Here is an 11972-nt window from a genome sequence, read left to right on the forward strand (position 1 = left end):
CGCAAAGCGACGCCGATGACAGTTGGTTTGAGTTTTTTTTATCTCAACACACATCTGAGATATCAAAAGTGGCCCACGTTTCCCCATGGCCCACGATACCCCACTCTCCCCTACTATAAAATTCGGTAAATCATTTGAAAATTAAAACAAAATATGAAGATTAAAAAGATAAGTTTTCACCATTTAAGAAGGATTTTCATAAACATAAACACGTCTTACCATTAAAGAATCTTATTTATAGAATATATTTGATAACTCAAGGGAGAAGCATTATGGGGCTTATATTTTAATGATTTATTTGGTAGATTTGAGCGTCCTGAACTCGAATCTTTTGTCAAATAATCCCAAAACCCTCCCTCCCCCTCGTTCGCACGGCCTTGTTTCCAGACCAATTAATCGATCTCCTGATTTCCTAAATTCCTGATTAACACCGCAAAGTTTCAGAGATGTCGAATTTGTTGTCATGAAGCTACAAAAAAGACACCGAGCCGTGGGAATAACCGATAAGTTCATTACCTACTTATAATATGTGTCTTGTGATTAACTCTTGACTTAAACACTATCACTGGAACATTAAAATACAAGCCTCTTTTTGTAAATGAATGTTTGTAACAAAGTGTTCCGAATAGAGAGTTTTTTTTCAATCTAGAGAACTCCAGTTCTTCGTTTGGATTTTGCAATTAATATGAATGCATCTGGAAAAAAACTGCACTATTTTCTAATATTTTCGGGCCGGACAGCACCTTCCCTAAATTTTAACACAGAATATGCGGATATGCCCGGATAAAACCGGGCAATCTAGCAAGTTTAATCTAGAGGCAATTGAAGAGTGAACAGAGTATTTTTTAAATTTCCAAATATATGATTTTCTTACCATAAACATTTTGAACTGTTGAATTCTGACTTGGAAATAATAAATAATAGTTCTGAATACTGAATTTTGTGTTGAACTCCTGATCTTGGAACCAGAATTGAATATTGGTTTCCATTTGTATTTTTCCGGGTTTTAATCTGAAATCCCGGGTTTTTTCGTTTTTCCGGTGCGATTTTGAATTACCGGTTTTCCCGGTTCTTTGGACACCCTCGTTTTTGCCAGATTTTGCCAGCAGACATTCCAGTAGAAACGTATTTAATGGCACAAAAATAATCAAGTTTTGCTAATTTCGAAACAGTTGAATCCACTAAATTGCCCTCAGTTTCTTTCAAAAGAGAAGTATTGAGCCAAAAAGTAACGGAAATTGAAAGAGGAGGATGCAGCCACACAAAATACAGATTTGACGAAGTATAAGTGGGGCGAACTGATCAATAACATGACTGAAAAAAGTGTGCGCCGGCCGAGCGATGGGAGATAACAAGAATAAAGCAGAAAAATCTCTTCCAAAAAAAAAACGATAAATTTTTGTTTTCAATTTTTTTCATGAATTTTTATAAGATTGCTTTTATTTCCTTGTTAGAACAGGCATTCGTAACTGTCCGATTTCTAAATGAACTAAGCTTTCTGTGTTCAGAATCACAGTTCACGGTCTCAAGTTAAACGAAAATCATAATTTCAAATCATGATCTGGGAAAAAAATTTCAAAAAGCCAGTGAGACTCACATTCGATATAAGAATCTGTTAATTGAATTAATGAAAATTAAGAGTACGGATAATAATTTTCAATTAAGAACAACTGTTTCAGTTGGTATAGATAAACAGAAAATGGAAAACATGAATTCTGAATGAAGTTAAAGTTATTTTATTTTTCACAAGGTCCCCGTAGCAATTGCCTTCCTTAATTCGGCCTTGGGTATATTGCACGTGTAAATGTCCGCTTGGAGTATGAAATGCTTATTTTCTAGCAGACATCTGATGAACGATTTTATGTTCAGTGAAGAATTTGTACGAAGAACATGAAGCTTTTATTCCGGAACAGCTGCTAAAAGCTGCATTCGAACCGTCAAAATGAAATATAGAAAAAAAACGATGCACGCCGCGTAAATCCACCGATGGGCCGGTAGAGAATGAGCCAGCGACGGGTCGGAAACAAGTTCTCACCGGTGAAAAAAGGCCGCCACAACAACAACTTTCCATTTCATTTTTTCTGTGGGCGATGATCGTCCAGATGGAGGAACGCAGCAGAGAGCGTGCATTCGCTAGGTTCGGTTAGTCAGTAGTAGGTGGAGCTTTCAGTAGTAGGTAACAATCTCGGTTCACAATGCGGCTCAGAGTGTTTCTGGCAATTGCGGTTACTTTTGCGGTCAAGGGCGTAGAATCTTCGCTGGACCAGGTGATCGTTCGAACGACGAATGGGCCGATCCGGGGTGTAAAACGTGAAAACTACTACGCTTTCGAAGGTATCCCGTACGCAAAGTCTCCAACGGGAGAGTTTCGTTTGGCTGCTCCGGTGTTAAATGACGCCATTTGGGAGGAACCGTTGGATGTGTCGAAGCCTGGCCCCAATTGCATCCAGTGGAACCATTATGTACAGGGTGAAGACAAACTTGTCGGTGAGGAGGATTGTTTGTATTTGAATGTTTACACAACTTCGTTGAGTAACAACAGGGAACCTCTGCCAACTATTTTCCACATCCATGGAGGCGCTCTAATGTTTGGAAGTGGAGATTTCTGGAGACCAGATCACCTTTTGGAGAAACCTTTCATTTTGGTTACGTTCAACTATCGTCTGGGACCACTCGGGTTCTTGAGCACCGAAGATGATGTTATTCCGGGAAATTTTGGACTCAAAGATCAAGCGACGGCCTTGGAGTGGACTCGAAAAAATATTCACTTGTTTGGAGGTCACCCAGATCAAATAACCGTTACGGGATACTCGGCCGGCTCTTCTTGTGTGCAGCTGTTCTATTTATCTCCCATGACAAGGGGAAAGTTTAAAAATGCTATAGGCCACAGTGGCTCAGCTCTGAATCCGTGGGTTTTAGCGGAGGATTCCAGTGAAAAGGCCCAGAAAATCGCCACAGCTGTCGGTTGTTCTACTCGATCAACCCGAGAGATGTTGATGTGTCTTCGAGAGCAACCCGCAGAGAGATTAGTTCGAGCCGTAACGGCCCTATTCGATTTCCTGTACAATCCATTCTCTCCCCTAGGGGTGGTTATCGAACATGAATCGAAGGAAAACCCTCGACCGTTCCTAACCGATCATCCATACACTCTAATGGAGCAGGGGAAATTCGATCGGGTTCCCCTGCTGTTATCTGTCAATGGAGCCGAAGGACTTTATCCGGGGGCAGAGTTCCTGAGCAAACCGGAGTATCTCCAAAGGATCGAGAAAGAGTGGAACCGATTGTTGCCCTCGATTTTAGACTACAAGAGTGGTTTTAAAAGGAACGAAGCTAGGATGAATGAGATCAGCGAGATTATCAGGAAGCGGTACCTTGGAGATGAACCTCTTAGTGAAGATAACTTTCTGGAGTTGATAAGAGTGAGTAATACCTATATTTTTATATTTATTAGAGCAAGTTCACTGGTGTTGGGAAAAAGTGGTAGAAATTTTGTCACTTTTAGCACATTTTGAAAATTTCACCATGCAAAAACATTTTCAAGATCTGTGGCCTTCAAGCTTTTTAACAACACGTGTTGTAGTTTCGCATGCTGTGATGCAAAAATAGCAATATTTCTATCACATACGGCTGAAATAGAAACAGTGGTGTAAAAAAATACAACGCACAAAGATCTTGAAAACATTTTTGCATGGTAAAATTTTCAAAATGTCTAAATTTCTACAACTTTTTTCCAACACCAGTGAACTTGCTCTTAATATATCTAGATAAGATTCAGGATAAAGATTCAAAAATGATATTTCAGATTCAGAATCAAGATGAAATTAGATCCTATATTCAATTTATTGGAAATGATTCCATCAGGAAAGGTTAGATTTTCAGAAAAGTTAGAAAAATTTAATACTACAAGAGTCTGTTTAGTACTGGGTACACTAAAGTCTAGACCTTGAAAGCCGGAGATTGCGGATTCAAATCCAGCACAGTGCAGTCAGTATTATTTTATCGACATTTTTTTTTTTAAATAAAAAGTTTGTTTTTCATTCTCTTGAACTTCTCTAACAATCTTATCTTTCCTGATGGACTCAGTTTCAATAAAACTAAGACTTAAGTTAAAGTCGTTACCAAATAGTGAATTTAATTTGGGATTCAGATTTAGAAATCTTAAGATAGGTGAACCACCGTTCAAATGATTCCGTAAATTTTAACTCCGGCATATCGGTGAGAGAATATTCTTGTTTGAAAAATTATTAAAAATGCAAATTGATGAAGATTGATAGAAAAGTTAGAAGTTTTTATAGATGTTGAAAAGAGCAAAAGGCCATTTGCGAGGAAAACTTATTCACGTACACCATACTTTAACCCGCAACATCTCATTACTAAGAAGAAGTGGGATCGGGCTTTTTTATCCATCTTTATCAATTCTCAATTCTGATACTCTTTCTCCAAGAATATACTCTCACCGATATGCCGGAATTAAGGTTTAGAAATCAAAATTCATGAAAATGAAATAAAAACTACTATTTAGAATATTTTTTTTAAATATTGATAACTCAAAATTATTTAAAATAAGGATTATAATTTTCAATACTTTTAAACTCTTTGTGTGGGAAAGCAATACTTCACAGAAATGATTGCATAAGTAGACATTTTTATAAATATTTATAATTAATAGCATTTTCGTTTAGAGCATTGGCACAGTGGCAAACTGTTTCTTGCAAATGTAAATATGGTTGCTATACTCACCCGATGAGGTGGAAAGAGAGGTGATGAGAAAGAAACGTTGCAAAGGTTTTTTCATTACAAAAGTAACGTTTCTACTGACATTTTTCGCGACGCAATTACCTATAGGATAAATGGAGCTCCCAGACAAAGACGCGTCGCGACGCAGGCTTTGTTTATGTTTATTTTTCTTGTTTCTATCGGACGTGCAATAGTGTGCAGTCTCTCCATCACCAGCTGATATTTGTTTTCGTTTCCATACGATTTGTTTACATCGGACTGTCAAAATTCACGATAGTATTGGTGAGGGCACAAGCAACACTGGATCCACACTGGATATTTTCAGAGTGTACCACCGTCTACGCTCAGTTCACTACCGGTGCAAAACTGAGCGCATAAACGAGCACAAAACAGCAAAAAGTGCACTACCGGTAGTGCACCGGTGCACAACTGAACGAAAACCAATACGGTGTAAAGTGTATATAGGTTGACACTCACCCTTATGCTCACCCAATGTGGTGGAAAGAGAGATTTTTTTTTGTTTATTCATTCAACAGACCAAGTATAGGTCCAAATGACGACTTAAAATTAAAGATACAAAAAATTTACATCTAATTAGCGATTTCTTGATATACTTATAACTTTTCTTCGGGAAACATCCCTCGATACTTCAAAGTCGAAGATCTCGGAAAAGCGGTTGAATGTTTTTATAACACAGATGAAAGCACTATTGGCTCCGTAATTGTTCAATCTAATGGGAACATACAGTTGAAGGTCCTGGTTTCTCAGTCCATAAAGTCTCACGCTTAGAGGCATTGCTGCCAGTAGCGTAGGACAATCGATTCGCGATGTCAGTAGATCGGCGACGAAAGAGGCTCGTGTTGCATTTCTTCGGGCTTGAAGAGAGCAAATGTCTCTGAGACGACATCGATATTTGCAACTTGGCAGGTGAAACGGGTCTTGCCAGTTTAGGTGTCTGAGGGCATAACGCAAAAAGCGCCGCTGGATAGCCTCGAACCGCATGGTGCCGTTCTGGTAGTAGGGACACCAGACAGCTGATGCCCATGTAAGTCATCTTCTGGAGCGCAGAAGGAACTAACTTCGAAGATGCAGCGAGAAAACGACTCAGCGAGGGCAACATCTCTCGAGCGATCGGGTGGCAGGTACAGTAAATACACATACGTACAATTTTCGGTCTACAAGATCAAAGCGAATCCATACAAGTTCCAGATTGCATCAGAAATTATTGTCGATGAGCTGCGCTGGGAGATTCGACTTCACGGCAAGTAGCACCCCACCTCCACTGGATTTTTTGCTGTTATGGGCACAACGGTCACAGCGAAACACTGCGTAATCAGAGCCAAAGATATGACTTGATAGTGTGCGGTCATTCAGCCATGTTTCCGTGAAGGCGATGACGTCATAGCAGGAACAATTGCGAGCAGGGTTATGGAATCTAAAGGACCCGGAGCGGATCTGAAGAGATGTGTGCTGGAAGGTGCACCATACTTGCCTGAATTCAGAGGCTGGAGAACACCTTCGCTGCAGACAAACTCAGGGCCGGGACGATTGATGACGCTGGCTGGAATCAGCGCGACTCAGTGCTCAGGGTTTTCCAAAGTGCCTAGCTCGTTGTGTCCCAGTGCCGAAACCCCAGAATAGTTGGAGATGTTCTTGTTAGGCGGATGGTTGCCGAAGTAATACTGGCTGGAGTCAGCGCTATTGGTACGACCGAAAAAGCGTCACGCGGTGGAAAGGTTCCAAAGGACAACTTATACTTGCCTGTCGATACAGGCTGGAGAACCTCGTCGCCGCAATCGAACTCAGGGCCGGGACGACTGTTGCCGTATTCTCGTTGTCGATGCGAGGGAAAGATAGTAGGAAGTCGTAGTCAAATCGAAGCGTTGTAGGGATAACAGAGGTTGGCGAGGGGTTGCCGACGCTTTTTGCTGTTGTTGTTCTAGTGCCCACTAATGGGGTTGCAATTGACTCGTCATAGGCCCTTCGACGACGTTTATTCGGCTGACTGTCGAGGGTCGGCCAGGGGCTTGCTCGATTTGACAAAACGTTCGGACGAAAGCTAGAAATCTTTTATAAGCTTGCATTAACCTTCACTAGCTCAGCTTGGACATCGGCAATGGCTAAATCATGCTTTTCTCTCATATCACGAAACACAGTTTCGAAACTTGCTAAATCGCGTTTGAAAATCACGTTCGTCATAAGATTGGTACATTCCTCGCACAGCCGAAAAAAACCCCTCACTTCACTTTTGGCCTTGAAGAGCGATGGACTAAGGCCATCACACTTGAAGTGAGAGACGAAGCTACAAAAGCCTTGGCACCTGACACTGTCGTTTTCACTTACCGGCTTCGAGCATTTATCGCACGCCATGCCGTTAGATCTTGTCGAAAAAAAAAATTCGATTCGACAAATCGCGTGATTACCGGATAGTGATTTGTGTCAGTGTTTAAGCTGCAGTCTGTTCGCCGAATATCTGTGCCAATCGAGTAACCAAAACAACAGCGGTGGCGATGGCGGACAATAGCCTCAGGAGCGAAAATCAATCGTCGATTTAACAAACAAAAAAACGGGTCACAAGCACTTTCAAAGAACGCAAAAACACTGATAACTTTAACTGATAACTGATAACACAAAGGTAAAAAACAACAATAAAAGCATAAGTGACAAATATAACACGGAAAATAATAAAAAGGTAAAATTTACCGAGTTTGCAAAGGTGAACGCTCGTGAAAGCCAAAAAGGTAACTTCTACCTCTTCGAGGTGAAACTCACCTCACAGTGAGGTAAAATTTACCTGAATCGAGGTTTGAAAAAAGGTACAATTCACCGAGAAAAAAGGTGAATCCAAAAAAGGTAAATATTACCTCGTAGCGAGGTGAAGTTCACCTGAATTGAGCTCGATAAAAAAGTATAATTCACCTAGAAAAAAAGGTAAATCCAAATAAGGTAAAACTTACCTCGTAGCGAGGTGTAATTGACCTGGATTGAGCCAAACAAAACGGTACAATTCTTCTAAAAAAAAGTAACTATTCGCCGAACCCGTTCATTGAGGTTAAGCTTTTTTTTTTTAATGTCTTTATTATAGAGATTTTCAGCTTTCAGCTGGTTCATCTCTGAGGTTAAGCTGTTTTGTCATTCTAGGAACAAGTTTTGCTTTGTGCCTAATATGTGAAAATCGGAATAGAATGGTAAGTGTTCTTAAATATCATTTAGTTGTGCTGGTTCTCGTCATAATACTATTGATTTTGTTTCAGTTCGGCCCATAGAGCTTTGAGGTGTATTCCACGTCATCCTCCAGCCGGAAAAGCCGAACCTGACCGGATTAGTCGAACGAAGGAGGCCATGAATGTACGCAACGCAGGTGGATTCAGCGGCCATAGCGGCTCAGAAGAACGCGAAGTCGAATTACCAGTCCCTATTTATCTCAAATAAATATCATTTTTGAAAGAATTTTGTATTTTTTTTATTCTTATTGAAGAAAACAATCAAACCAACCAGCATTTAACTTTTAAATCAGTAAAATGGAAAACGGTATTATTTACTATTTTGCTAGGTGAATGCGAAAAAGGTAAAATTTACCTTTTTGCTAGGTAAATTGAAAAAAGGTAAAATTTACTTTTTTGCTAGGTGAATGAAAAAAAGGTAAAATTTACCTCGAAAGAGGGGTGGAAAAAAATCACCTCGCAAAAAGGTAAATTTTACCTTTTTTTTATTTTCCGTGTAACCATTAAAAACAATAAAAAATCTAGGACGAAAGAAAGCATGTCTTGTCTCTCATCAGTACGTTGTGATTTCGTTATGGACCGGAAACCGGAAACATAGCTAAGCTTCCTTCCACAATGAAGGGTAGGTGAGTTTCACAGGAGTCAGTGAAACAGGCATTAATCGTTTTAAAAAGACAATGATATACCGTCCGGTCCTGTAGAGAGGAAGTTTTTTAGAGCTTTGCAGCTGCTTTAAATATGACCGCATCCTCTACTACAATCGTGCTCATGCAGAAGTCGAATTTTTGAGCAAAGAGAGCACTGATTCCGCAATCAGAGTTCGCAGTGTTGCCATCCAGAAGCATTTGAATGGGAATACCAGGTTCATTCCGCTGATTTTTGACATGCTTCCAGAATTATTTTGAGTTGGACTGAAGGTTACGTTGTACTCGGAAAAGATCATTTTGGTAACAAGGCTTACTGGTTTTTTTTTTGTAAGCGGAGTTCAGTCTTCGATATACATCCTTAGTTTGGGAGGATTTGAGCTTATAGTGATTTCCCAGGGCACATCTCTTCACCGTCTTCAGTCGACGCAGTTCTTTCGAATTGCCTGATGACGAATTGCCGGAACACGAGACCCATCGCTAGCATAACAGAGATCCAACCTACGGCCGTTTTCATTAGTAACTCTGTTAATTTGACGCAAGGTTGCCGTACACTAGGAAGTCTAGTATGATGTTTAGTAAGTGCCAAGAATGTAGAGCGCCCGGATCCTGTGTACAAAAAGCTACCAAGGTTGGAGCACCACTTCAAACCGGGCATATTGAAGTCACCAATGACGCAAATATCGTCTTCGGGGACGCAGAAAGAGCTCACTTTGGATATGCAGCGAAAAAAAAGGACTCCGCCAGTGCGACATCTCGCGTGCGATCAGGGGGCATGTACAGCATGCATACGTAGAGTTTTCGGTTGCCAAGATCGAACCGATATTAAAACTCCACCTCCAGCGTTCTTCTTGTTATTACGGGGACTGCGGTCACAACGAAAACCAACGTAATCTGGTTCAAATATCTGACTCGAGATATTAGCCAGGATTCCGTGAAAGCGACAACGTCGTAGCAGGAACAAATGCTGCCGAGCATTAGATTAGAAGAAACGTTGCAAAGTTGTAGTGTTTTCGTTTATTGGCAGTGGCAACCTAGTTACCCACGAGTTTTGCCCTAGATGCTGTTATTGTGTTCGTTTATTAATTCAGAAGTCCACTAGTTTTGCCCGAGATTTGCACCTCTAGCAGGCGGTTGCACCCCGTAAAAGTTGTCAGTGTTGGGGGTAAGCATAAGGGTGAGTATAGCAACCATATATTTGTATCGTCCCGGGTAACGATTCTGTTTGTTTATTCAGAAAAAATTTTGCCCCACGCTAGTGGAGATAAACGAAACCGGCATTAGTAGTAAAGTTTTTTCTTCGTAAACATAGTTACCATGACAAAAGTTACGTCACTACAGACGCATTTAGCCTAGGATAAATGAAGCTCCATGAGAACGACTCGCCGCGGCGCAGGCTTTGTTTATGAGCGCCTGTACCTGTGATCCGTTCTTGGTTCTAATTTATACAAGAATTGGACCTATAATAAGATCCTATCCAGTGAAAAAAAAGGCATGTTATCTATTAATTGTCCAGTGGTATTGAACTGCGTAAAGTGGGACGAAATATGCTCAGTTCTGGACCAATCCTCATACCAGTTCTAAAATAAGTTGAGTTGAAACTGGAACACCAATGCGGTTGCTTTGGACGGTATTTGAGTCTGAAGCGGCTGTTAAGACCATGGATACAGGTGCTCTTATAATTTAGAATAGGATTTGAAATCAACATCTCATCAGATTTTATGATGAATATCACATGCAGAAAATGCCCTGATCGTTATTTTTCAATTGATATTCAAAATAAGCCAGTATCATATTGGTTATTACATAGATATATAGATATACATAGAGCGAGAAAAAAAAACAAGAACATAAAATTAAATTTGTATTAAAATCCGTTAAGATATATAGTTTTGCAAAAACAAAATAACCTTATCTGTCCTTGGAGGAAATAGCAAAGATATTTTCTAGAACTCTATCTACGCCTAAAAGTAGTCCATTTTTTTTTCAAAAATAGTCTACCAGTTTTAAAACTCAGCTTCAACGCCATTTTGCTCTTCATTCCAGCTCATGTCCAATCGTCTGTTCTTCGCGGGCGTTGTTGAATCTATTCGGCTTATGCAACGGTACATTCCGGTCTACTTTTATCTGGACCAGTACAAGACGGCCTTCGGTGTGGGCGAGTATTTGAGCGAGACCGGGAAAAATCTGGGCTGTGCCCATGGCGAAGATGTTTGGCTGATACACAATAATGACTTCCGCCGAGATGTCCCTTACAGCGACGAGGAACGATTGATGGCCAGGCGGTTCGTTGAAATGTATGGCGCATTCACGAGGGATAGTGTGGCCAAATTCGACCGCTTTGAGATACCGAAAACTTCCGATGGAGGAGATAAGCTACAGTTTTTAGAAATAAACTTCCCGGATAGTACTTTACGCAGCGCCGAGCAGTTGAATGATGAAGATTTTTGGAATCAAATGGATTTCAACGAAGGTGTCCCGGAAAAATTAGCATTGACAAGGGATGAACTATAATTTAACATTAGTTTATGATTTCATAATATTAATCCGAATTTAGAGCAATGATCTAGAAAATAACTTTTGTGCTGGTAGCTTTTAAGAAAATTAAAATGTGCTTGATTAGAACGTCTTTAATGCTTTCTTCCAGGCAGACTAAATAAAATTATAAGTTGATATATTTTAGTTGTTTTTTTAAAGACAGAATGAAAGTTATTGAACAAACAAAAGTTATAATTTGAAAAAAAAATCTTGGAAGGTATGTACCTAATTGTGCTGTATAGAAATTTATTTATATTTTTGAAAGAAAGCTTTTAGTCAGGTTTAAAAAAAGTTTTCAATTGTGTTATGCATTTTGCTGTATAGAAATTTGTTTATATTTTTGAAAGAAAGCTTTTAGTCAGGTTGAAAATTTTTTTTAAGATCTGAGTATACTGATAACGCAATTCCACAACAATTGCGATGGAATCGCTGCCGAATTTGGGTGATGATTTTCCAATAGAACAAGTGGGATGCAGCTAAAATTTCACCAAATCTTGACACATCTTACGGGTTTTTCTTAAGGAGAGAAAGAATAAGTTTTCGCTTCCATCGCCCACTCATCCCGAACCATTCCTGATAAACAACGTCCAACAAACGGTTTAATAAAGCGTTATTGTCTGCAAAGATCAACAAAATTCCTTTCTGCTCACGTTGTTCAAGCCGTTTTGAATAATTTATTTAAGGTATATTAGAGAAATTGGGGTAACTCATTCCAATCAAGACAGTTCAACGGCAGTCGGTAATTATGAGATAACCGAGAAATTACTTCGTGTCCGTAATCCTAAGGATATGCTAGCAGGCGGAATTCACTTACCTTATCCTGCAAACG

At 39.8% G+C, this 11972-nt stretch overlaps 1 protein-coding gene across 1 annotated transcript; it reads left to right on the forward strand.

Annotated features, from left to right (window-relative positions):
• The first annotated feature begins 1954 nt into the window (after positions 1–1954).
• Positions 1955–11358, forward strand: LOC129757193 (venom carboxylesterase-6-like). Its single transcript, XM_055754325.1, has 2 exons — positions 1955–3419; positions 10652–11358. Exons 1-2 carry the CDS (start codon positions 2196–2198, stop codon positions 11117–11119), a joined length of 1692 nt encoding a protein of 563 aa, XP_055610300.1. The 5' UTR covers positions 1955–2195; the 3' UTR covers positions 11120–11358.
• Positions 11359–11972: the final 614 nt, after the last annotated feature.

Source organism: Uranotaenia lowii, chromosome 3 (genome assembly GCF_029784155.1).
Source record: "Uranotaenia lowii strain MFRU-FL chromosome 3, ASM2978415v1, whole genome shotgun sequence".
NCBI classification, from domain to species: domain Eukaryota; kingdom Metazoa; phylum Arthropoda; class Insecta; order Diptera; family Culicidae; genus Uranotaenia; species Uranotaenia lowii.

Bases quoted from the DNA above. Each gene is read 5' to 3' on its own strand.
- LOC129757193 (XM_055754325.1), top strand. From the start codon at position 2,196: ATGCGGCTCAGAGTGTTTCTGGCAATTGCGGTTACTTTTGCGGTCAAG. The intron at 3,420-10,651 runs GTGAGTAATACC...TCTTCATTCCAG, and splicing joins ACTTTCTGGAGTTGATAAGA to CTCATGTCCAATCGTCTGTT.